The sequence below is a fragment of the Lutjanus erythropterus genome, chromosome 18 (assembly GCF_056507025.1).
Source record: "Lutjanus erythropterus isolate fLutEry1 chromosome 18, fLutEry1.hap2, whole genome shotgun sequence".
Taxonomy (NCBI): domain Eukaryota; kingdom Metazoa; phylum Chordata; class Actinopteri; order Lutjaniformes; family Lutjanidae; genus Lutjanus; species Lutjanus erythropterus.
Window position 1 is genome coordinate 31,473,425 of NC_139334.1, and position 27,723 is coordinate 31,501,147.

The 27,723-nt window shown below is 39.8% G+C and overlaps 1 protein-coding gene across 1 annotated transcript in view; it reads right to left on the reverse strand.

The window, feature by feature from the left end:
* The window catches only part of akap6 (A kinase (PRKA) anchor protein 6), a 219,611-nt gene that overhangs the window by 37,399 nt on the left and 154,489 nt on the right, over positions 1-27,723 (reverse strand). The window contains exon 16 of the mRNA XM_084741771.1: positions 17,945-18,205. Coding sequence (XP_084597897.1) covers positions 17,945-18,205 — 261 coding nt within the window. The remainder of the gene's footprint in view (positions 1-17,944; positions 18,206-27,723) is intronic.

Consider the following 27,723-nt stretch of genomic DNA (forward strand, 5'->3'; position numbering starts at 1 on the left):
GATAGAAGATAGAGGAGAGTGGAGGTTGTTAGCATGGTTGCTATGTCAGTGTTTTTAAACAGCAAAGCACTTTGAAATGAGAAAAGAGATGCAAGACTAGGACTGGGCAACATCTGAAATTTGTTGTGTCTTTGTGATACGATACCAGAGTTTCATGACTGAAATCCAAACCATTACTCTGAAGAATGATTTTCTACAAACGCTTTGAGTGATTTCACAAAAGAAGTTAAGTCAACCAACATTACCTGCTAAACAAAAACAGCTGCACAACTTTGTCTGAATCAGGAACTACCCAATCAATATTCAATGCCATTTTCGATTTGGTGCCACATATTTTGATTGGTACCAAAAACATAGTTAAGTTTGCAAAACATCTTCATACCTAAATGACAGAATAGCTCAATAGTTTGTTACATAAAACCGTCTGGGAAGCCGTCCATAAAAGCTGTTTGGAAAAAGGCAGGCATTTTAAATCTACACTTGGCAGGTGATTGGATGAAACATCTGTCACGTCTAACATGGGCTAACTTCAACCAATCAGATCAACTCACCGAATCACAGCTGGAAGAAGAGCGAAAACATCTTGTCCGTCTATAAAAAAAGTCTCAGTGTTATTCTTTGCTCTTCTTTCGATGAAGAAATACTCTCCAGTTCTGATATAACTGATGCTATCACAGGATGTATTCCAACATCTTCAAGGGCCGCCATCGTTTGTTAAAGACGAGTTGTTTCCATGGACGCTTCTCGCTGTCGGTGCACCTAAAACCAGACTCTTATATCTACAGAAGCTGCAGGCCCTCTTAAACGGACGCTGCCAAGTTGCACCACCATGTTTCTACAGTGGCCCAGAACGAGCCAACCCAACACTGTCTCTACATATGTCCTGGTTCATTTCGTGTGAGTTTCACAGCCACTGTAGGTTCTCCTACATGACTGGAAGGGGAGGAAGACACGAGGTGTTTCCAATTTTCAAGCTACTGAATCCCACTCCTTTTAATTTAGGTCCAAAACAACTGTGGATGATTGTTCATCAACTGCTCGCAGGAGAACGGCATTTAAGTTCAAAACCTGACAAGTTGTTGACTCAACCACTCACCCAACATTCATTGATTTCGATCATTTCAGTTTAGATAGAGGGCTGCAGCATTAAAGCGCAGAGTCGTCCAGCAACAGAGACACATTATGTGGGAGTTGCTGCACTGGCCACCAATTTGTAAGCTGCATGTTCTTAGCAGATGACTTTATAACATAAATCGCATATATCTACTGTTTGTTGCAACACAGATAAAATGTCTCTACTTTCAAATGTAGTAAACTCAAACCATTCTGCACAGTTTTGGCGTCTGATAACCCTTCAAACCCACGCATCTGTTTCTCAAACCAGATTTCCTGCATCATAATTTACCTGAAGCAATGTCACATACAGCATTGTAGCCTGTTAAGTTCTTTTAACACAGGTAACGCAATCTAATGCATGGTAAAAGTCAGGGAAAGACTAGGTGAGAAATAAACATAGAGAAAGACAAGACAGAAAGACAGTGAAGACAGAGGAACCAGGATGAAGAAAGAAGACAGAAAGATGTTACAAACAAAGACAAAGAAACGAGAGAGAGAGATATTATGGAACAGTAAGACACAGAATGAAAAACAACCAGGAGAAAGGACGAGAAGGAAAGAAGACAAGGACAAACTGTAAAGTAAGGAGACAGAAATAGAGACAAGGAGAGAGAGAAGGAGAATTTTGGCTGCTTGCACGGTGACCCAGTGGATATTTCAATCAATTACCATTAATTAGAAATCTCTGATTAATTCTATTTGTTGATTAAGTCAATTAAAACCACAAGCACTCGTTATCGCACAACGAGCCTAATGAATTCCTGTCGACAATTTGTTCCCACACACATATTCCCTCTGCTGCTGCTAATACCGCCTACAGCTAACCAAACTTTGTCGTTTGCATACTCTTCCCCATCACTCCCTCTTTTCTTTTCTCCTCCTCGCTCCTCGTCTTCCTTCCCGCATTGTTTCACTCCCTCCTTCTCCTCTTCTCCGCTCTCATTCCTCTCCTTACTTCTTAATTTCTGTGTTCCAGACGCATTTCGTCTGTCTGTCCAATTCGTAAAAATAAAAAAGTTACAGTACAACCACATTCTGCCTCTGTGGTTTGTTTAAGAGCACCCTGACAACATGTCATCGAGCAGGATGAGTGTTTGGAGATTACTTCCTTCAGGGTTTGGAAGCATAAATCTTTCACTCAAAACCTTGGCCTCTAACCTCAAGGCTACGGATTCCCAAACTGGGGTCCATGGAGGGGGGGTCCGAGGGGTCCTTCACAGAGACTGGAGGCAGTAAACATGCTTGTACACCAGATCCACAACCTCTCTTGTTTTAAAGTGAAACTCTAAACCAGTAAAATACCAGTAAAGAGCATTAAATAAAGTCGAACATCGAGTGCCTTTAGAGAAACACATTTGGGATTACCTGAAGCAGTTTTCTGTATCACACATTCAGCTTATTTATAATATTTTTAATTATCGTGCACTGTATTGTTGTTTTGAAGATGTTGTTCTGTACATATTTTAGAACTTTTCAGATTAACAATAAGTTCTACACAAATTGATTTGCTATGTGTTTTGGTACAAAAGTTCCCATCTTGCTTTGGTTGATGTGAATGAGGTATAGCCTACAGTGTTGCAGTGAATTCAGTTGGTTGCTAGTCTGTCACACGGGATGCTCACTGTGGGTATGAGTCCGGTCATTGGCCGCGGTATCGCAGTATCCGCTACCTGCATTTTCAAAATCCCCGGGAAACAAGAACAACCTCCGAGCTGCAACCCATGTGGTGAAAACAGCAAATTAGCTCCTGGGATGCTAACAATACAAACATAAACAAGCTAACAGCTGTCCAGTGATGTAGTAATTTTAAGGCCCAGTATGCAAATTTTGCAGCAGCACTGCAACTTGATAGATTTACAACCAATCAGACCAATTAGTCTGTTTCCAAGCAGGGCCCAAAATGGTTGAAACCTGCTTAAAACCTCTCTCATTTTACAGCTAAAGACTACACTAAAATATGTTTCTGAGCGCACTTGAGGTGACAAATGAGCAATGTAGTGACAGAATATTGATCCATACTTGATCAATTCTAGCCTAGTTTGACAGTTTGATTGGCCTGACTGGATCTAAGTCTGAATGGAAGGGTGGCCAGCAGGGCGATCGTGACTTCTGCATTTTACTAGACAACTTTCACCCAATAACACTGATCAACTCTTGTCAAAAAGGTCTCAAGTGCAACCAGTAAAGGGAACACGACTGCTTTCTTCCAGGGATAGCAGGAGTCTTTCCTTCTATAAATACCTTACATTTAGTTAAAACAGATAAACGACCAGTCTACAAAGATGCACGGTGTTTTTTACCGTCAACCAGCTGGCTGGTCTGTGAAACACCTATTGACCAGAGCAAATGAAAACATGACGTTGAAAGATTTGTCTTGTTCCTGTCATGACTACTATGTTTGCTTACATCTTGGTGAATCTGTATTAGGGCCTGTTATGTTATATTGTTATATTCCATAAGTGATGTAAACGCACCAATAGTCTTGGTGCAACATCGATGAGTACAGACAGAGCTATTTAATCAAAAATACTGTGATATTTCATTTTTTTTCCTATCACCCAGCTCCATTCTATAAGATCGTCATATGTTTGCACAATTTGAGAATTTAGGGTGTTATTTTAGTGATGTTAGGCTATATGTCAGTCATCACGTATCATATATCATGTTGCATTAGCAACTAGCAGTTCCTGTTTGTAGTGTAACCATGGAAACAGACCATCCTCGACTAAACACTAATATTAGTGTCTCTAATGAGTCTTATTCACTCATGTAAGAAGCTTCTTCACCTGATGAGGAACTGAAGAAGCATCCTAGATGGATGGTGAGAAAATATAAACACTAAACTTCTGTTCATATTCACATATTGTATCTACCCTGAGATGGATTGAAGTGGATGTGAATAAATATGAATAATAAGTGTTTTCACGTTGCTGAGCTTGGTGACGTCTCTTTAAAAAACATTAGAAATCACTCTGATAATGTGCTATGTATCATTTTATAAGACTTCATCAAATGGCTCAAACAACATTATGGATTGAAACTTGATGCCCTGCCTCCACTGACCCACAATCCATCTGTCTCCCGCTCTGCAGTTTTTAACATCACATATAAATGGGCTGTGAAAGTCAGCGGGCTTCGTTAAGGGCTTTTAGAGCAATTCACTGAAAATGGAGGCAGACAATAAAGTAAGATGTACCTCACCCACTCACTTTACCACCGTGTTTGTGACATTTATGCCCAAACCTGGCAACCTAGATGCATTAAAATATCAATTTAGTACTCTGATAAATTGAGAGCTCGACTCTAAAGTGAGAAATTTATGTTTGCGTTTTTGGGTTTTCTCCAGACAGACTGAAGATCAGGTCAGAGGTCAGACAGTCCTGTGATCTAGTCGTGCTCACAGCCGTTCTCCTCGTCATGACTCAGTAAAAGCAGGAATGAAGGACCTCATAACATAAAGCTGACTCAGCTTCAGATCTTTTAATTATTGCAGTTTTTGTGATTTCCCTCAAGTATTAACATTATAACCATTTAAAAAAGAAAAAAGACTCTCCTCATAACATATAGTTACACCCCAGCATCACCAACTTTAGAATTTTTCTCCACTTTAAAAAATGAATCCAGTGATTTACTGTCTGTACGGTGTAAAGATGAACTGACAGCAGTGGATGCAGGACGGCTTTTTATGCTAAAACAGACTGTAAACTGATGAAGATCATGAGGAAGAGCTAGAAGATGGACCTTCAGTTTTTCAGTTTTTATTTTTTCCAGGGTCGGAAATACACATTTAAGCTCATCTACAGTTCCTGTTCACATCACACAAAGCATGATGGGAACTGTAGTGATGTAAAGTTCATGAAACAAACAAAAGTTCAAAACAAATAGTGATAAGATAAAATAAAAAAAAAATAAAAAAAATTAATCAGTTAAATTTAGTTTTTATTCTAAACCAAGATTTAATTCTGTTGCTCCAAAACTTAGAATTCAACTTAAAATGTGACTCAGTATTAACTTTTAGGTTTAACTTTTAAAATGGCTGCCTTTTTGGGATTAAAGGACAAATTCAACCTAATTCAGTCTGACAATGTGTCTCTTCTTTTTCTTTTGATCCGATAAAACAGTCTTTATCTTATCTTATCTTCTATTATTTGGCCACATTTCTCAGTCAATTCAGCCAACAAGTGTTTTTTATTCAAAGAAGGAGAAATCAGGGCTTCTCTGCCGAGCCATCATGAGCAGGCTAACTAGGCTAACTACCATTTTATCTAGCTACCAAATAATGGAACCTTTTTTTAAGGAATACAGAGCGATTTTTAAAATCTGGATCTTATTTACTCATTTTGCAGACATTTCAGCATTAATTTAAATCCTAATTAATGTGAAATTGACAAACTATAACAATTATTCTGATCAAAATATAGAAATTTCAAATATAATATATGTAAATATATTACAGATTTCTCCTTTAAATGGTTCTTATACTTCTGCTTCAGGTCTCTGGACATACAGGTAAAGGAAAATGTTGCTCAAAACCTTTTTGTCCACATAAAAAAAATTGTCCTAGCACATATGGAGCTATTGACAGATCAACAGATGGTTTACCTGCTAGTCTCTTTCTGGAAATATAAATATATAGTAATTCTAACTAAGACATGACATAACGCTCCATAAGACTGTGGATAAAAGCAGTGAAACCTGAGTAAAAACAGCCTTTGAGGTCTGACGATAACCAGAAACACGAGACTCTTTTAATATATCCGTTTGATTAAAGGAAACGTTTGTTGAAGAAACTCCACCTCTGAGCGGCCTTCATGTGAAAGTCAAAATGGATTACGGCTGACATCATCGGGTCTTATTGATTATTGTAAGTTATTAGCTGAAGTCCTTCTCGCCCGCTCGACTCTCGGCGACATTTTAGGGATGAAAGCTTTACTCTTAAAATATTCAGCAGCAGTAAACAAATGGAGGATATATGAAGTCTTTGTGAGTGAAAGCATTTACTGTTCTCACTAATGCAGCAGAGCGAACACGCCGCGCCGAGTTAAAACGCTGCCATCAATAAAATCCAATCTCCTTCTGTCTGTCTGCATTTCTCTGTGTATTCGTCTTTTCACCTCTTTCTCTCATCCGTCTTTTTCTTTCTTTCTTTCTTTCTGCGTCTCACTTTACAGGCTGTTCTCTCTTTCCTTGCTGGTCCCTCAATCTCTTTTGTCGTCTCTCTTGTTTTTTCCTCCTGAAAACTCTCTCCATCTTTCCTTCTCTCTGAGCCCTATCAGTTTTCGGTTGCTCCGGCTTTTCTCTCTCTTCTTTTACTATCTTCTCCATCTCCATCCCTCACCCTGTCTCAATCCCTTGTTTTGTCTCTCTGTCTTTTCCTGCTGTTTTAGCAGATGAAGGCGATTTTTCTCTCCTGCCTCGATTTGTCTCTCTCTCCTTACCGGTGTCTCCAGAGCCGTTTTTAGGTTTCTATCAAAATCACGACTGAAAAAAGGCTCAGCTCAGAGTCGGTCAAACATCTGGATGTTATAACACATGTTCGGTCTTTTATTCCCCCTCTGCAGAAACTCTCAGTGGTTTTGTTTGTCCTCGTCTTGGGGAACAGTAGTAACAACACAGCACTAAAAAGCATTTAGCTCCGAATTTGTTGCTTTGGAATTATTCAGGTAAACTGAAGGATTAACTGTTCTTTTATGATGGGAGAAAATTCTCCCTCTTCTTAAACCAAATAAACCATTTAAAACCCCTCTGATTATCTGAAAACAGGACTCTGAGCATGAAAAGTTGATATTTTGAAAGTACAGTTGTCACAGGACAGAAGCCATGTTTCCATCCATGTATTTTTATGCTCATTTTTAAATATTGCATTAAAATGTTGATGGAAACAGGAACCTCCTTAATTTTGCAAAAAAAAAAAAGTTTAATGCTCGCGGTGATTTTTGCCTTACTTGAAGATGGAAATACTTTTTCAGAATAACTTCTGACGTAGTGAACATTTGACAGGAATTTAGTGGAATCATCTTTTCTAATTAATTTAACACAAAAATACAAGTTTTATTTATTCAAGTTAATTAAACTTCTTATTTGTTGTGTTTATTTTCAGAACACTGCAAAACTTACAAACATCAGTTCCTCGAATTTGAAGTATTTTGTCTTTAAATGATGAATTGAATGAAGTTATTGTCCAGAGTTCAATCAACTCATGAAATTAAGTTTCTAATTCTCATACTGTCAGACTTCCCAGCATGCACTGTGTGAGAGTTAAAATTCTCCTGAGACCCTTCTTCATTATACCAGTCTGAGGAAAAGACACGATGTAAACCTGCTGTTGGTTCAACTTAATATCTTAAGCTTATTGAAAAGCTGAACTTGTATCAAGTCGATTTGACAACAAAGGTTTATTTGTTTTGAATCATTTAAAAATTACCTAAACTTGTCTTTTCAGACTCGGTCAGCTTGCAAAAGGACTCTTTCACACTGGTTAACTTGCATTATAACATTTATTTACAACATTTCAGTACTAGACCTTCATCAAGCAATCCACAGAGACATTGCAATTAAAAGTTATACTGCAAGTTATCAAACAGACGTGCAAAGTGTTCAATTTTAAGGCAACTAAAACAAATATCTTATTTTAGTGTGTCTGTAACAGCATTTGAACTGTTCATGATGGAGGCGGCATCACTGTCAAAGTCCTGCTGCCACAACAGATCCACACTCACATCCACTCTGGATATTATACACAAGGACAATATACAAACTATTACTATTAAAGTGTCTCAGCAAAGTTGTGTTCACTGTAAACTGTGTAATGCAGGAATAAATAAAACAAATATCAGGTGGAGTCGCAGAGTTGAAACTGAAATATCATCAAGTTAAAAGTGTCCCTGAATGTCTTGACATTTTTCTTTTTTTTAATGACCTCTCTGTGATCATCCCTCTCTTTTCATGGTGTCTCTCTCTCCTTTTTCTCTACTCACTTGTCTTCTCACTTAATTTTTTTGCATTTTAGCAGATTAAATAAATGTTTTCTTCTCCTTCTCTATTGTCATTTTTCTCTTTCTCCCATCCTCCTATCTCTCTTTTATCTCTCCTGACTGCTCCTTCCTCTCCTTCCTCATCACTCTTTGCTGCTGCCTCTCTTCTTTCTCTCTCCTTTTTTTTTTTACAGGACTTTCTTCTCTTTCTGTCTCTCCGTCTCTATTCTGTGTTTTGATTCTCTCTCTGTCTCTACTCCTTTAGCAGATGAAAGAGCCGAGTGTTTTCTTCTCCTCCCGAGCAGATGAAGATGAAAGTCTGATCTGTTTGTTGATGCCGTTACCGCGGCAACATCTCACCTGTTTGCTCGCCTTCAACCCCTAACGAGCAACTCTTAACGAGAAAACACCTCTTCAAAACAGCAACGAGCGCGCACGCACACACGCACGCACACAAAACAGAAGAATGAACACAAACAGAAGTACGACCAAGAAAGACACACAGATGGGTATAATCAAAAGGCACACACACACACACACACACACACACACACACACACACACACAGCAGCCTGTGTTCTTGGCAGGGAGTCGGTGGATCTTTAATCCTCATCATGCAGCAGGTATCGATATCAGAGGCTCGCTGTCACCTTCTATTAGCTGCCAGAGAGACTCTGGGGGGGGGGGGGGGACATCATATACGATGTGCTGGGAGCTGTAGTTTGTGGACTACAGAGCGTATAGAAGTGATGTCAACATACACAGAAATCAAAACTGCCACTTCATCCAGAGTGGCAGACAAACAAACAAACACTCAGCATCTGTCAGGTATGTTCACATGAACAAAACAGACGCGCTGCTGTGCGAGCAGCTGCACAAAGGAACTGAGGCCTCACTTTTTTACCACAGGGATTGACACCAGTCATTTTAAACTCTGGCCCACAGCAGTGGCTTTCAGGGGAGCTCTTTTTTGTGGTGCAGACTGCTACTAAAACATGTCAGATGCACATACAGTACATACATGAAGTGTGCAGCAACATCGTCAATTGCAGGGTTACTTTGAAAAACAGACAGTTATTACTGTCAATAATATTTAATAGACTTTACATAAAGCCACTGTTTCAAAATCACAGAATAATCAGAGCAAAAAATTAAAGAAAAAAAATCACAAAATCAGCAGGAGGACACAGGCGATGCTTTTCTGCCTCTCATTCCCATTCACATCCCTTCAAGAATAACACATCACATGTTAAAAACAATAAAGCTGAACATTTGTTAAACATTGTTTTGGCAAATTTGTGTCTTTTAACTTGAAATAAAGAGACTTCTTCTGTTGTTTAAGGAAAACAAAATACATTGTTCATTAACATAACATGCAAGTTGCAGAAATGTCATTGAAAATGTGATCAATGTGTTTCATTCTGTTGGATTTTTTCAGTCCACTTTTTGTGTTTGAGGTTGTTCTGCGGCCACTGTACAGACGTCTGACGTCTAAACAGAAGCAAATAGAAATTCTACAAGACATCTGTTATTTAGTTCTGGAACTTTACATGTGTTATTTTGGGCTGTTCAAGCACAACACTGTTGTCCTCGATCTCACTGTGAGCCATTTTTAGAGCTTTGGAAAGAAAAAAACAGTCCGTGTAAAAATTCTGTCAGTGTCGGAAATTAACCAGAAATGCTCACGATGTGACAGCTGACTTGAATACAGCATCAAATGATGGCAAAAACATGGTCCAGCAGGACAGTGTCAGTGTCCACAAACATTCACACCCACATACCAAGCTGGCATGTATATTTATTTATGCTAAGCATCATTTTTGCATAAAGTTAAAGGATAGGTTTGAATTTATCTCAATACCACAATCACACTTCATCTTCGGGTTGAAAGAATTATTGTTCACTGTAATCATTGCTTCTTTTCCTACTGCATTAAAGTGTTACCTTCGACTACGCTGTGAGAGATGGAGGATAAAATCCACAGTCCTCATTCTGTGGAAAAATACATTATAAACTGTCTAAATTAGCCAAATCTTTGTCCTGGCACTCGTGTATAGGTTTACTGCCAGTGTTTTGTCCCGGCAACAAACCTACACATGACTGCCATGAAGTGTCAGGGCTTGATTAACCCACTCGGGGGCCCCGGGGCGAAAATGAACTGCGTGCCCCTGCTGAGACCCCCGAGGGTCTGGAGTGTTGGTGAGTAGCCCACTTTGACCAGCTGGTGATCCAGCCTTGTATGTATGTAGCTGTCATTTCATTTTCTTGGTGTGTCTGTTCAATCGACTTCGCTGATGTCGAAATAATGTCAAAATACATGTGAGGAGGGTGGGGTACAGAATTACAAACAGCAGGTGAACAGAGGAACAAAGGGCAGGTGAGAATATATAAAACAAACAAACATGGGAAGATTTGCATCATAGACTGAATAATAAATAGAAGACAGAGCCTCTGGGTCTGAAAAATGACCAGCAGACTGCCCAGCAGGGGGCAAGTCCTCTGGTTGCAAAAGAAGCCCAATTGTATAAAAGTCTATGAGATACTGACCCTATATCTCACTTGATTTAGCACCTCAGTAAACAGTTTCCTGATAAGTTTATGGTCTCAGTTTCTACCTTTAAGCCTTCTCCAATGCAGCATGATGTTCATTTTGTAAATTATGGTCTAATTTAGAAGAAAGTAGACACCCTACAGCTCTACACTCTTGTCCAGATAGGATTACTTCTGGACACCGAGGATGGAGAACCCCATGATGCCATTACCTGTGAGGCAGCTGGATTCATGTAAGAATCCATCTCACCAGGCTTCAAGTTATCTGTTTGAGTCCAATCAGCGTCCTCAGAGGAAAATACTAGCAGCTACATGTCATGGTTTACATTTGATTTGATTTTGTCCAAAGCAACATACAAAACCACAGGAGATCACAGCGAAGCCTTCACAAAAGTTCCACCGGATACAAGTGGGACAAGATTTCTACGTACGTGAAGTAACATATAATACATGGCAAATTATTTTATTGTTGCGATAGAGAAAGAGAGTGAAAATTATTTGAAAAGTTATTTTCAGAAGAGGTGGGTCAGACAGAGATTCTGGCAACTGAATCATGCGTTCAATACACAGGAGGAGCAAACAGTTTTGTGACCACAGTCAAAATGTTTCTGAAAGGCTAAGTGCCAACAAATATGGATGGAAGCAGAATGTTTTGTTAAAAAAAACGTGTTGTGAATTTTGGAAATGATTACATCCTATCTTTTTTCAGTCCATTTTGACTTTCCAGCACTCTGGAGATATTGCAAATGTTTGGATCGCTGCTTTTTTCAACAGATATCTTAGTTACAGTTACAACACTGAGCTAACAAAGCAGTTTAGTGTTTGTATGTGTGGTATTTTTTCGGTTTGGGAAATCCCACCAACTCAAGAAAGCATCAGCTCAGTGTCGGCTGTTGACCCAACAGGAACTAGAAATCGTCTCCATTGCTGGTGGTTAGACACAAAATGATAATAATTAGACCAAACAGTGGGAGCTGGCAGTGACAGGGACAATACATGAGGGTAAAAATATATATAACAAACAACCAATAATAACACTACAGCTCGAACCTGACGTGAGCCTGTGAAATATGTGATTATATCCGGGCAAAGATCTTAAGCATAAAGATTGTTTTTAATTCATCACTTACAAACCTACAAAATGAGGGACGTGTGCAGTGTTTTAAGGTGCTTCCTGTCAACTTGTGCATCACTAAATTTCCCAGTTTAATAACAGGAATTTATTGTCAGAACCATAAAACTAATAATGTTTGTCTCTGGTCACTAAGACTCGATGGAAAGCAGAGTGAGGTTGTGTTTTAGGACGGGAGGTGAGATTCGTGGGTGTGTGGACAACAGGAGGTGGGTGGGGTACTCAGTCATGAATAGCTGAGGAAGGTCCATGCTTTAAACTGTGGGGGGGTCAAATCTTACAAACGGCAGGAGGAAGGAGAGCTGAAAATAGACATGACTGAGGGAGGGGGGCATGTGTTATAAATGATGCCCAGAGGGCAAAGAGCATGACTGGAGGGGTCTGGGTGATGAGGCGGCCGTGGGTAACAAACAGTGGGGGAGGACGGGTCCATCTACTGTCAACAGCAGGGGACAGAGGGAGCAGCTGAACAGATAACAAGAGATGCAGCAAGGACGACAGATCCAGAGAAAAAGACACGGAACGAGGGAGTGAAATAAAAAGCAACAAAGAGGAGAATTGAGACGGATAGATGAAGCAGAGAGAGATGGATACAGACAGAGAGACAGATAGGCAGATAGAGAGACAGAGGAGGGCAGTTTGTTGAGCTTCACTTCAGACGAACGAGCTAAACGCTCACACTGATATCCACTATCTATGCTAGCATCTCGCTTTGTGTGTGTGTGTGTGTGTGTGTGTGTGTGTGTGTGTGTGTGTGTGTGTGTGTGTATGTGTCGAAAGAGCCAGAGGTCGCCTCCAGACAGTGTGTGTCCATCTGACTGAGGGAACAGAGACTTTGAACATGAACACAAATCCATTCCCATTTCCAAGAAAGAAAAAAAAGAAAGAAAGGAAAGAAAGAAGGCTGTAACGTTATCATCTTCACTTTTTAAGGAAGGTCACAAAGGGCAAAATTCTGTTCTATAGATTTTTACATGTTGTTTTCATATGATCACAAAGTCATCTCATTATCTCATGAATATCTCTTATCATAATACAAAACATTTATTTCCTGCTCACAGTGAAACCCAGATTACAGACTCATAACACTGTTGTCTCATAACCAGAATATAAAGGTTTTTTCTGATATTGATGTTAAAATGATACTTTTAAAACTGTACTGGTGCCTAAACGGTGGATGAACTGAAGCCCTTTAAAAAGAAGCATAAACTGACGGTCCCTAACATGAACGAACAGCTGTTTTCATTCAGAAACTCTCATTTGTATCCCGTGCCTCGACAGGTGCTTCCCACGAGGTTGTTTTTAAACATTTTTGTGACGTCCCGCCTGATGCTGGAGTCCTTTCAGATGAAATACAGCCACTTTTTAGACTGTTTGTTCTTTAGTATTTTAACCTTGTTTGTGGCAGAAGATGAGGCACCGTAATCTGCGTTGTGATTTGGCAGCACCGGGTCTCAGTACCCAACCCTAGTGAAAACTGGTTTCAGATTGTCAGATCTGTCAGAATCAACAAACTGACCAAAATGCATCCCACTTGTTAACTTGAAGACAAAGACGTTTTTAAAAGTCTCTGAGTGTTCAGCTCTCAGTACTTTTGTAGCTTCCAAACGAATCTCTGTGGCTTGAATTTAGACTCTTTCCTTTGTATTTTTATTTACTGTCTCATGTTCACTTTCAGCTTTTGTGTTAAGTTACTGCTGATGAAAACGCAAAATTTGCTGATTTCGCTGCTTCATAATAAAAGCTTTTAGATAACAAAATAATAGGGGACTTTTTATTGTGGAGAATTTGCAGAAAGCAAGACGTTTATCCACCATTCAGCTGCTTGATTAAATACGAGCGCTTCATCACTAAATACACTCCTTCAAGTCCTCATTGCCTCTGGTGATAAGAGGTGAAAACAGTGGATCAGAGCCAAAAGAGACAAAAAATACCTGTGACTACTGCAGAGTCATTTGACCCAGGACTGAATGCAGATGTCCCCCTTTCCCATTGAAGACAAAAGCCAGATGTTAGCAGGCATTAGTGTTTTTTTTTGTCCACTATAAAAGCAACTTAACTGTGCTGAGTGTTGATAAATTCATGTTGCTGTCTGTGGTGCTGAAATAGCAGACAGATTCATAGTTGCGTCTTTTTCTCTCAGTCCCGTCTTTCTGTCATGTTCATCTTGGATCTGTAAAATTCTCCAGTCTGAACAACGAGTGAAACTAACCGTGTTATACACCGTCCACATGAAGTCAAACTCCTGCGTCTACACTGCTGGAGACTCGCAACAAGAAGGACGGAGTCACGGTGGAGAGGAAGAAACAGTCCAAAGTGAAAATCTAAAAAACAGCAAATGTCGTACAAATATTCTCTCATTTTATCATCTCAGATGACAGACAGACTGTTGCTACAGCTCTCAGCTTGACTGAAATTGAAGCGATACGTAGATTCGATAATGGTATTGGTATCAATAAATTATCAATTCCCATCCTTAATGACCAAAAGTAGTGGTTTAATGAAAACTTCCATTTAAGTTTTGTCTCATTTTATGCAATGTCAAAACCAATGTAGTGCAAAATGACTATTTCTGTTATTTCAGTCTATTTTTCCATTTCTGTTGCAACTGATTCTAATTATTAGTAGAATATCTTCTTGATTTTTGAAAGCCACAGCAGCAGCATCAGTAGAGATGTATAATTTATTTCAAAATCAGATTCACAGGAAAAATAGAGATAAATAATAAGATTTTTTGAAAAAGCGATAAAATCACTAATCAGTGTTTGGAGACATTATTGATTGATTTTCCGATGTGTGTTTTCACTTCAGTTAATGTTACACAGCTGTGTGTGATGATAATACAAAAAGCTAATTAGATGAAGTGAGAAGATGCAAGAAAAACCAGAAACATTTAACTTTCTAGACGAAGCCGTCAGTGTGTGTGATTCATATTCAGTCTCTGTACTCGAACACACTCCAGAGCAGGTGTGTATTTGTGTCTGTACCTGTTTCCACTGTGCGTATCAGTGTGTGTGTGTGTGTGTGTGTGTGTGTGTGTGTGTAAGGCTCAGTCTATTAATTCTTGGTGTGTCCGGCCCCCAGAGCGCCTCCACGACAATGGAGAGTCATCGGAGGCCCGGGGCCTGCTGGAGGAACGTCTGGCTGACGCCGTATCTTAAAGGAGCGCTAATTCAATTAAGAGCCAGGTTACAGACAGACAGGTGGAGGAGGAGGAGGAGGGGTGAAGAGTAACTTAATACCCCCTGAAAATCTTGTTTCTGCTGATCTCCAGTGGTTTCACTCCTCACTGTGCTGCAGTGATGTGCAGGTGCACTCCATCTTCCCCTGACCTCACTGTGATCACAGGTAAAGCAGAGGACACCTCTGCAGCTCCAGTCATCATCAGGCGTTTTTAAGAGTTTTGGTGACTCCCTGAGAGACACAGTGTTCCTGAGAACTACAAACCATCAGATCAGCATTTGCACCACCATTAGGAACAATGAAATGATGTAAGCCGGCTGGTGGTTGGTACGGCAACGTCACTTCGCTGTCTATCACTTTGTCCGTGTCTTGTACCATTTCTTTAAAGGCTATCGTTACAAGCTGTTGTTGACACCACTAACATTTTACACTGTTTTCTCTTTTTTTGAAATGGCGGTGGCTGGTGCTGCATTGGCTCATGTGTTCAACCAATCAACACGCACTTACATCACTCAAGACTCATCTCATGCTGAGAGCAAACCTGTTCTAAAGAAAGAGCTAAAGAAGTCTCGAAACAGTTTTCTAAAAGCTACGATAGCTCAGCGTGCACCAAGATCTCTGTGGCTTTGTGTGCATTTTATAAATGTGTGTGTTTTTATAAATATTTGTTTGTAAATGTGTGTGCGTGCTCTCTTGACCTCTGCTGATCCCCGCTGCGTTCTCATACAGCCGTACAGTAATAAGCTGCAGCGCAGAAATCGAACCCATTTACGAGTCCAAACGCCAAAAACAGACAAATGATCGCTAAAATGGAGCTGACTTCTCTTAAAATGGAGCCCCCTCTCTCCATTTAGCCTCTCCCTCTCTCTCTCTCCCTCTCTCTCTCTCTCTCTCTCCATACAAATGACTGCTATCAATATTTCCAATCTTCATTTCTCCAGAAGCTCAGGGCCTCTTTCTGCCAGAAATCAATGGCTTCCCACTGAGAGCTGTGACAAGGATCAAAAGTAAGAGCGGCTCGGCTCACTTTTCTTCAGATAAAGTCTCGTTTCTATACAGTTTCATCATTTAGGCAGCCTCTGTGTGTGTGAGAGAGTGTGTGAGTGTGTGTGTACAAATATGTTTGTGTGACTGTGACTGTGTTCATATCACTGCTGACCACTTCTCAACTTTACTTTTTCACGTCTCAGTCTGATTGTCACAACGTTTGACGACACCACGGAAAATATCAAAAGCACAAAAGTAATTGATTTGATGTGAAGATCAGATTTTTGTGATTTGTGTTCCCAAACATAAACAATGTGATGACATGAATAAAGGCTAAATATACAAAAATATTGACTAAAGCAAGTTTGCACTCCAAGTTGTGTTGTTTTGTTTTTCTTCTTTAGTTTTGTGCATGTTTTCAACTTCGACAGGTTTTACGTTGCAGAGTCTGTAGAAGTGCATGTTTTGATTTGTGTGTTACTAGTCGTCAATCTTATTTTTTTTATGCATTCATTTATTTATGCGTCTATGCGTGAATGTATGCATGTGTCTTTCATTTGCATATTTCTGTGTATTCGGGTGTGTGTTTGTGAGTGTGATTGCATATGCAGTCACATATACATATATAAATTAATGCACTTTTGCGTGTCTGCATTTGTATTTCAGTGTGTACACTTCTACAGCGGTGTATGTGCACATTTGTGTGTGTATTTGTGTGTGTGTGTGTTTCAGGTTGTCAGTCACACGGCAGGGCTAGGCTAATCAGCGCAGCTAGCTGTTCGCTGTGTGATGTAGGCTGATTAATATCCTGTTAGCGTCCCGTGGCTTTTAAGGCTAACTGCTGTTTCCTCTATACATCCATCGCTTCAAAACAGCCCTGCTTTCATCTGGCCTCATTAAGACGATGTATTACTATACTTAGCAACAACACACACACACACACAGCAACCATGTTTTCTTAAAGCTTAATGCTAATTGGCCAAAGCTCTGTCACATATAGAAAAGTTGGTGAAGAAAAGTTAAGTGAGAACGTACAGGAACACACAGCTGAAGTTAATGGATTCACTTTTATTATTTACTGTCATGTTTTTATCTTTTCACTCGATTTCTGATCATTTGTGTCTAAAAACACACAATATTTGTGTGTATATAGTAGATTTTATTTTACATTATTCTAACAATCCCTTTCGCAGCTCTGACTCTTCGATTTCCCTGCACCAGATGAATATTGTTTATCTGCAATTATTTGTTTTGCCTTTACTGAAATACTACAACACTCAGGGGAAACTGACCAGGGTCCCGTTTCCCAGAGCCTTCATAGCGCTACGAGCGTCGTAAGTTGTATCTTAAGGTCTCCCTTAAGCTTCCCAACTCTGGGAAACAGCCTGGGAGACCTTAAAATACAACTTACGATGCACGTAGAGCTACGAAGGCTCTGGGAAATGGAGCCCTGATGGTTTACAGACTGAAAACTCTGACAGTGTTCTGGTTTCTTCTCAGTTAACAAAATAAAAGTTCTAAGCTATTTTAATCGTTGGAGACTTTAGTCATTATTTAAATAAATGTTGATGGTTTCTATCAGCATTTTGGGGGGCTGTTTTTAGTTATAACCATGAACATCTTTGACTAACTTTATTCAAGGGATTAAGTTGACTAAATTTAACTACAACTTGACCAAATTCAGTTGCCTCATCGAGATATTTCAGAAATAAAAACCAGCTGAAAAACACTGGCAGTGAACATTCAACACTCTATTATCCCTAAAACAAAAGTGATAATGTAAAATTTTCATTGCAGTATTATTATTTATAGTCAGCTTTCCGGGCTACTGGAGACCAACTGACTGCTAAAGTTGTACTGAAGCTCCTAAATTGGCATCAGTTTGGGGACCCGCCATTGTTCCAATGTTCCATGATTCCCAAACCCCAATCGTTTCAAAAAATGTCCCACTGAACCGAAGGCCCCTACTTAGTGAAACTAAGTGAAACACTGCTGTTCCTACCTTGAAGCTCTGGAGCTGCTCGGAGGCGTCTTTGTGCTGTCTGAGGCAGGAGTTGAAGATGAGCAGCTCGGTGTCTCGCAGCCACGCCTTCAGCTCTTTGATACGAGCCTCCAGCTGCTCCAGGAGCGAGTTGGTCAGCGGGGAGAGGGCCGAGCGGGGGTTCTCCACGGCGACGCCCCGTCCGCCGACCAGCAAGGAGTTCATGTTGGCGGACCGGTTCTGCTGGGACGAGCCGGGTCCCGAATGCTCTGAGAGGATTTTCTGGAAGACGAGGAGAAGAGGACAGAGGGCAGGGAGTCAGTGCGAGGACTCCTTGTTGTGTCAATACTGCTTCATGCAGAGTAGCATATCAATCAATACATACAAGGCCATTAATCATTTACCTTCAGAAATGTACAGATCAATAAAGGGGATGTCATGTATTCATTTCTAAACTGCCTGAGGATGATGAGAACATTAGATACAATCTGTGTCAACAATGTCAGTGCTGCTGCTGAAGATGTCATAATAATCACAGTGTTTTTTATTTATTGCTGATATGTTGTTTTCTTGATTCATGCGTTAATATTAACCAAGACACACGACCTGTGGCAACCAAATATTCCATGTAGGTGGCCCTCTGTGGCCACCAAGTTTCATCTACATTTGAAGTTGGTTGATTTAGAGGTTCTACTGAAATCTACGAAATGTTACTTTAACCCCTGCTTGAAGTAATTTTGTTTGAATGTATCGTGTGCTGATTTTTGTTCAGAAACAGTCTTTCTTATCTTAGATGAATATTGTCTATCACATTACAAGAAAAATAATATTCGGCCGTGTTGTTGACACTGCTGTTGCAAGTCAGAATTAGCTTGATGCTGCTAATACTGCAGCCATCATTGTCATGCGGTCTGTCATTACTGTGTGAGCAAGGCTGCTGTTGTCGATGAACAAAGCTCGGAGGATGTAACTGGTGTTTTTCCAGGTGCAAACAGATCAGCTGCTAATTCAGAGCTTCTAGCAGCTTCACCTACAGAGCTGATATTCACACCCAAAACAAAACATCATTTAGACACAATACAAACTGAAAGAGTGTTTGGTGAGGAGCAATCACTGTTTCAAATAGGAACAACTTCGAATAACAAGGGCCTGACTCTCTCTCTCTCTCTCTCTGTGTGTGTGTGTGTGTGTGTGTGTGTGTAATAAGCTCTGCAGAGTAATTTTCCAACCCCTGTTGATCACACAGTAAGACACAGCAAGCCGCTGAGAGAGACTATTCCCCCACTTGGATTTAGACAAGTGTGTGTTTGTGTGTCTGTGTTTACTCTTGTTTTTTTTTTTTTTTTTTTTTTTTTCCTGAAAAGTGCTCATCAGTATAGAACAAACAAAGTTGTGATGTTCTTTGCCGATCATGACGAGCTCGGCGCAGACTTGCTGGGCAACAGTGCTAGCGAAAGGTGACTGCAGCTTTCTCTGAATCTTTAACGATAATCTGAGTGTATTTAACAGTTTTGGGATTGATCACTGATCCAATATGATACTTCAGCAGTCTGAAAGTGGGTTTCCATCCATCTGTTCATATGCACATTTTCAATTAGCATATCAGTGGAAATACAGAATATTCAGGAGGAAAAAAGCTTAAAATATGGTTTGCCACCCAAACACTGACAGACGAGGTAAAAACATTAACACATGAAACAAAAAGAAATGTCATATTTCCTTCATTTTTTCTGCATTGTGTTCCACCGTTTGAGGTTTGACCAAGCGGCAACATTCGGGGGTTGAAACATGAAGCCAATGTGAAATGACCAAAAACTGCAGTTCCCTGAATGGTCACTCGAGGCTGACACAAAAGGTGAGTCAGTCCCCGTGGAGCGCCAAATTAAAAAGTCCAACTTTTACAGCAGAATTACCACAAAACAGTTTCCGTCTCTATAGTTAATTTCACTATTCATGACAACTGTGCAGCGGCTGAATTTTTATATAACTCACCCATTTAAATCACATTAAATCTTAAATGTTATGCATAATTAGCGGATGTGGATGTTGAAGTCACAGGTAGATGCTTAATTCAGGCACCTTAGCTCCGCCCCATGTTCTACGTCTTTGCCCATTTTTGTTTTTTTGGATGGCCAGAGACACAACACTGCTTTATCCAATCTATGGGTTTGACTGGTGTGTCTAAAATGACATAATGGCACTGAGTGGAAAATTAATACCAACTGCTTCCTATTTCGACGAACGACATCCAACTGACCCTTTGCTAAGCCCCGCCCCCACAGGCTTGTCAAGCTTTGCATTTCTGAAGCAGTGTGTGCAGGAGACTCCGAGACAAGTGGACTCTGGACAGTGGCGTTGTTTTTGTAGGAAAATCGGCGTAAACTCCATGAATGCAGAGCGAGAATGGGAAGCTTGACAGACGTAGCAGCAGTAATGAGGATGGAAGGAGCTCAGTGAAGGGTCAGTGTTTTCTTCACAGATTTTCTTGAAATTTGTGTTACATTTGGTTGGAAAGCTTATGGCCCTTTCGGACACAATGCACAATGTTTGAGCTGCACTTGGCGCTGGTTTCAGAGCAAACATGCCAAACTGTATGCAGCGCGGTGTTCACCGCTTTGCTCGATGCAGCGACAAGCCACAGTGCCGCAGTGCAAACGATTTTTAAAAAAATGGGTTTCAGAGTGCAGGATGCCATCGTCACCCTGTGTTTGAAAGGCCTCTCAGTCAAATCAGCTGTGAATTTTCCAAAATTACTGCCTTTTTCATACAAAATTCCCTCTTAGTTCAGTAAACTGACACCTTCATTTGACAAGAGAATACTGACTTTCAAAGGCAGGATGTGGGATTTCTCTTGTTGGATTATGAAAAAGTATGAAAAAGTCATGTCACAGATGAATGATGTCAGCACCATTTGGAAAAGTGTCCATGAAAGACAACTGAATGTCTTTAATCTTTGTTTTGTGTACCCTGTCAGGATTGTTTGACTGTATCATATTACAGAAAATGATTCATTCGTTTCACGGTAAGAAGAATCTTTACTGTGCCGAGGCGTCCAGTCCATCACAGATTTCATCGTCTTGTATTTCACTGTGGATTTTCAATGGAGTCTAATCTCTCTGTTAGCAGCTCAATTCTCAAGTAACGTATATTCTTCCTCTCTCTTTACTGAAGTGAAGCTTTTGTAAAAGTTCAGTCAGGAAGATTTCTTTTTTACTTCTAATACTTGTGTTAATAGAAGTAAAATTTCTGTTCATTCCACAAACTTCCGTTTCTGCAGCTCCGTTCAGACGCTGTATCTCGTCTTATTCGGGGTTCATACTGCACGGTTTAGAAAAATTTAAAGGATCAGATAGCTGTTATCTTGCCGTTCTCATTATGGCTTTAACAAGCGGCCATAACAAGAGAAACTCTGAACGCCGAGCTGCTCCTGAACGAGCCCCGCATGGGTCCCTGTCGCTGATTTGCATATGTATGTGTTGGTACAAAAGGTATTGAGTCGTCGGTATAGCAGCGACTCTCCCTCCTGAGTGGAACACTACTTTAGCTGAACTCTGGCAGGTAAAACCAGCCCATTAGACGATGAAGAGGGCCGATTATAGGACCCCCTGACCGGTGAAATGTGCAGTTAGCTGTGTGTTCAAGAGGCGACGGTGATTATACGAGTCTGTGGTTAGTTTGGCACAGACAAACAGAGGTGGAGAGAGAGCGTATAGGAGGATGGATGTGAGCCTCCAGCAGGGATGAAATTTAAGAGACATAAAGTACGTTTTTCAAGACAAAGAAACAACAACATTAATTTTTTTTTCTGATAATACGGTACACTTTCTTTTCTCTGCAGGTGGTTGTGGCGAACATGTTCACATTGCAAGTCGTGTTTATTTCCCACAGAGCTGAGCAGCAGGACGCTGTGTGGACACTCAACAAGTTCATCAACGCTTCACATTTATGTCTCTCTTTAACAGCTTATAGATTTCAGAGTCATTTGGAAAGTTATTTTGTGTTCTGTTTGTCTTGCGTCATTTCTGTACTTGCTTCTGTTTTACATCTGCAGCACATTTGTTTATGCTGCATTCATTTTAGAATATAGTTGTTTTATTTATTTGCACACGCTGAATATGAATATTGTACGTGTTGTCAAAGTGGTAGAGATGTTCCTTCCATTTGTTTGTGTTTTCTTAACTTGCAGCTTGTTGGGCTGAAAACAGCTGAATTTAAACAGGAGAAACAAACCAGTTAAAACTTCTGCATCCCTCACAACGTCGACTTTTAAATGACAGAACAAAATTACTTTCACACTGTCTGTGGATTATTCCACAGACAGTGTTTAAATGGATAATCCAGACTTTGTTGTGAGCAGTTTCACATGGGAATTATTTTCTTTGTACTGAGCTACGACCAGAAATCATATCACCGTGTCAGCTCAGGGGTGCAAACGTTACATCCAGACCATGCTGCCTACTTGAGCAGTGCGTGTGCACTGAGCAACCTGCTGGTTTTTATTTTGGCACCGATATTAAAGGTATAATCAACAACATTTTCCTAAAGAAAACAACGAATAGATTCATTTGAACATACTCTCTTTCAATTATCATTTATGACCCACTAGAAGTGTGGTGTTTTTTTTACTTGCTTTGCTCTGGACATGTCACTGACCCAAAAGGTTGGAATTTGTTGTTCTGGTGTGTTTAGGAGCAGCTCAGACAAATCCCACTCTACCTTTAACACATTATACACAGTGAAAATGATCTGTTTCTCTGAACAAGATGAAAAAAATCACACTGATTTCTTGCTACACCTACTTTCACTTCAAATCATTGCTGCAAACTCACAACAGAGTGATGGGCCTGGCAGCAGCAGCACCTCAGCAGTGAGGCTTGTTACACACAAGTACTGGTGGCATGTGTAGAAAGAGACATTGCTGGTATTCAAATGTACTTTTTGTAACTTTGGGCACCGCAAGCCGAGTGACCTCTAGTCCCATTAAACTCTGCAGCTCACACCAAAACTACCAAGACGCTCTGGAAAAATGAAAAAAAAAAAAGTAAAGAAGACAATGAAAAAGAGACAGAAGAGAAAATAAGAAGAAAACAAAGAGACAGAACATCTTCAAAGGAGTGAAAATCTAAAAGAAAGAGACACTAAGGGCAAGAACAAAAGAGGGATGGGAAAAAGTGAGGGAAGGTAAAAGAGAAAAAATGTGGGAAGGGAAGGAGCAAATGAAAAAGATCCAGTGGGACAGGCTGAAAATGAAAAAAGAAAATTAGCAAATAAGAGAGATAAAGAGAGGAGGAGAGCAGATGAAACAAAGAGAGAGATTTTGTGTTGTTTTTAGGGGACTCAATTAACCAGAATTTGTTTTCCCTCTCTCCTCCTCCTCCTCCTCCTCCTCCTCCTCCTCCTCCTCCTCCTCTTTTCCCTGCAGGTTGAAGTGGTGATCTGCTCCTGACTCCTGTGTTTTAGAGCGTTGATGGGAAAAGGATGGAAACACAGATGAAAAGATCATCAAGTGTTAATTTAACAAAAAGACAAAGCGCCTTTGTTTGTTTTCTCTTGCAATTTATGATTTATAATTTGAATTTGAGTTTTCATTCTTTCCAGGGTATTTTTTTCTATCTATCTATCTATCTATCTATCTATCTATCTATCTATCTATCGATTTCCTCTGTATTTGTCGTTACACACAGTTTGACCTTGAACAAATGCTAAAAACCACAAGCTGCTGCCAAAATCCACAACAGAAAAGATGAAAGCTAATTTACAACCTCTTTATTTTCTTCATCGTTCAGCTTGTGTGCACGTGTGTGTGTGTGTGCGTGTGTGCACGTGTGTGTGTGTGTGCGTATGTGTGTGTGTGTGTGTGTGTGTGTGCACGCTCTGTCATAAATTCTTCATAAGGCCAGGACAGTTCAGAGGCGAGGCACAGGACATCAATTCCAGTTAATTCCCAATTTGTGTCAGAGCAGCAGATGCCGACGCCAGCACTGATAGGCCCGTTAATATGCTACTCAGACGCCATGTTGGGAGGGGGGAGGGAGGGAGGGATGGAGGGCGGGAGGCGAAGACGGATAGTGAGAGACAAACAGACCTGTGATATATAGTGAAAATTTTGGCAAGAAAAAAAAAATCATCTTACAAATTGGATTAGAAAGAAAGGTGTGAAAGAGATGAATCAAAATGAAAAGTAAAACAGAAAAATGAGGAGGAAAGAATGAAGAGAGGGACGGCAAAAACAAAGACGACAAGGGAGGATAAATAAAGGTGAGGGAGAGAAGGAGGGGAGGGGGAAACCTGGAGGAAGGAGGGACGGTGCGAAGTTAAAGAGTAAAGAAAGTGGGAGGAGAAGAGATAAAAAAGAAGAAGAGGAAAGTCGGGCTGCAGCAAACAATTTTCATCAAAAATTCATCTACCAATTAGTTTTTTTGCCAATATGTTTCTCTATAAAATGTCATAAAATAGTGAAAACAGCCTTAGGTGATCTATTTAGTTTGTCTTATTGAACCAAAAGGCCAAAACCCAAAGATATTCACTTCACTCTGATACAGAACAAAGAAAATCATCAAATCAAAACATTAGAGAAGAAAATATGTAGCTGCTATGCTTGAAAAGCTGCTAAGACAATTAATTGATTATCAGAAAAGTTGGCCATTTATTTTCTGTCAGTCAACTAACTGATTAATCATTGCAGCTCTGGAATGAAGGCAGTAAGATGAAGTTTCTGTAGTTCACAGGAAAGATGGGAGCTGAGACAGGGATCCATGAGGGTTGAGAAGGAAAAGAAGAAGAAAAGTCAGAAGGAAAATGCACAAAGGAGGTGATGAGAGAGGGGAAGGAGGTTAAGGAGTTGTTTCTATATGGGAGTTTAGGGAAACATCAGCTACTCTGTCCTGCTCCGTATTAAATTCAGGGAAGTCTTCTGGATCTAGTTTTGCCAAATTGAAAGCTTTTTCTCGTAACAATATTAAATCTAAATGAATGTTGTCTAAACTGACCACACGGATCGTCCACTGGTGAGGAAGGATGCTGCTGCGGACAAAGTTTCCAACCAGCCAACAGAGTTAACTTTAATTATCTCACAAAAATACAACAAAATCAGAGGTCACCGGCTTTGTTTATTTCAGTTCAGACTGAAATCAAGGACCTGTGGGGTTGTGTCTAGAAGGAAAATGTTTCTTTGTTGTGTGTCCCTTTCCTCAGGCTGTAGACGCATCTGAAGTCTCTTGTTGCACTTCTTCAAAATAAATAGTTTACTTTTATGACTCATTTTTTCATCTGTTCCTATACATTTGACTTTGTGAGCAGCTTAAAGGGACAACAACTAACATCTCTTTATACAACCCTGTGTTGTAAAATGATAAATAAATGAAGCTTGTACTTTGTAAAATAAAAAAAAAGACAGTCAAATACCTGCAGCAGTATGATTTGTTACTTTAGGACTTATCTCTGAGGGTCTACAAAGGAGGGATGCACTGATTATTTATTATAATATTATCATAAATACTCCTTTTGTCTGTTTTGTAGTCCTATAGATTACTATTGCTCATGCTTGTCTTTAAGTATAGTCTAAGAAGATGTTAAGTGTTTCTAGTATATTTGTAAAGTCCTAAAATAAAGTGCAAACTTTGCAAGACGAGCGCAGCTGTGCTGAAGTGTGCATGCACGAGAGTTTCACAAATCTAGGGTTCCCTCCTGACCTGACTGACGTGTGGCAGCTCTGAGAGCTTAAAGCTACAACAAAGAACTTTCATATTTAGTTGATTTGGAGTCCCCTGTGGACAAAAGCGGTACTGTTTGCACTGTAATTTAATGTGAAAATCAAAATTATTTTAAACTCCTTTTGGTAGATAAAAAGAATCTCTGCCATCATCATCATCACTGTAAATTGTTTAAATGCAGTAGAACGAAAACTTGCAGCAGTGCAGGTGTTTAACTACAGATAAAAAAACCCCCACAAAAACCATAAAGAAAAAGAGGTGTCCACATACTTTTGGCTAGATACCGTATAAGAGAGATGGAGGATGAAGGAGAACAGAGAGAAAGAGAGAGATTAAAAGTGTCTGCTTCACTGGCGTCTCTTTCTATCACTACCCAGAATCCCTCTGTTCCCTGATGCACACACACATGTGTGTGTGTGTGTGTGTGTGTGTATGTGAAACAGCATTGTGAGTCCAAATGTCTCTTTGTCAGTAATAGAAGTTTAATCACAGTCTGGTTACTGTGGCGGAAACACACCCGGAGACGGAGACAGAGAGGGAGACACTCATCTGTTGCTGTTGTTTAATTTCTAAAATGGAATCTGTTGCAGCGACGTTGATACATATGTTAATGCTCTCACACACACACACACACACACTTCCAATAGCTTGTTTGAGACGATAATATGTATGTATGTGTGTGTGTGTGTGTGTGCATCATCAGGGACGACAAGGAGATGACACACACACACACACAGATACATACAGATGGCGTTTGCTCCTCCGCCGCTCTCTGTTTGTGCGAGCGAGCTGAATGCGTCGAAGCGCCGCTCGGTCGACAGGAGACGGTTTGTTTCTTCGGAGGAACAAAGTCACATCGTCACATTTCAGCCTCCTGACGAGCCGCTGCCAGCTGTCACCTCCGACGCAGACCTGGAATTAATCACCACGCCCGGCTGAAGGCAAACAACTGCTGCCGACGTGCCCAGCAGCAAGGCACACAGAGCGGCCTACAGACTCTGGAATGATCCGGACCAAAGAGATGAAGCTGACAGTTATGTTGGTGAATCATCAGTAAAAACAAAGAAAAATGTGTTAAAAAATATGTTTATATGATAAAGAAAAATCAAAGAAATAAACCCGTGGACATAAAAACTGAAGGAAAGAGGTCAACTACAACTCCCAAGGTGCATTTCAGTAAGAAAGATCCAATTATAAAGACTGCAAGTACTATAAATTTATTATGAAAGTAACTAATTGCAAAATACTTAAATCACTGTATTTGAGTAGTTTTTTTGGGGGGTTACTTGTACTTTTAAAATCATGATTGAGTACTGAGTACGATTGATATCCAAACGAATCAATGAAAACCAGGACATGTGGAAGAAAAACTAAAGACTGCAGCAGCACAGGTTTGGAGTAAGGATGTTTATCATTAATAATTAATTGATTAATCTCCACTGATAATTTAACTAATTAAAATTCATGGGTATTTAATCAATAGTCTATAAATGGCAGTAATTGCACCTCATTTGACACAGTTTTCTCTGGCAGAGTATCTGCTGAATAAAGAAACTTAAAATGAGAAAAACTAAGAAAATAAAAAACAAGGAAAAAAAAGACATGTTTTATATCTTGGAAATTATTCATTCAATTATTCCTAATTGATTTTTAGCATTTTCAGCTACAGCTAAAAAGGAACTAATACTCCTAGTAGTTTCTGAGATGAATATTTTGAATTTTTACTTAAGTACTTTTACTTGTACTTATTGTAGTAATATTACAGTACTTGTAGTTTTATTCTGTGCTCCAAAAACAGTTGAGCTAGCTTTTTATTCAGTGGAACCTCTGACAATTTTCTAATTTCATCTAATCTACATCAATTGTTAGCTAGCAGGTTAGCTACTGATTTGCTTTGGTGCTCTGTAGTTGTACATTTGTACATCTGATATCTAATTTTAGAAAACTGCTAACTAACTAACTAGCTAATGTACAACAATAATTTGCTAAGTAGTTAGCCAGTGTTTTGCTAACATTAGATAACTAATACGTGACTATATCTACGTTGCTTTTACAAGTCCCTGCATTGTGAGCCAGAGACAAACTTAA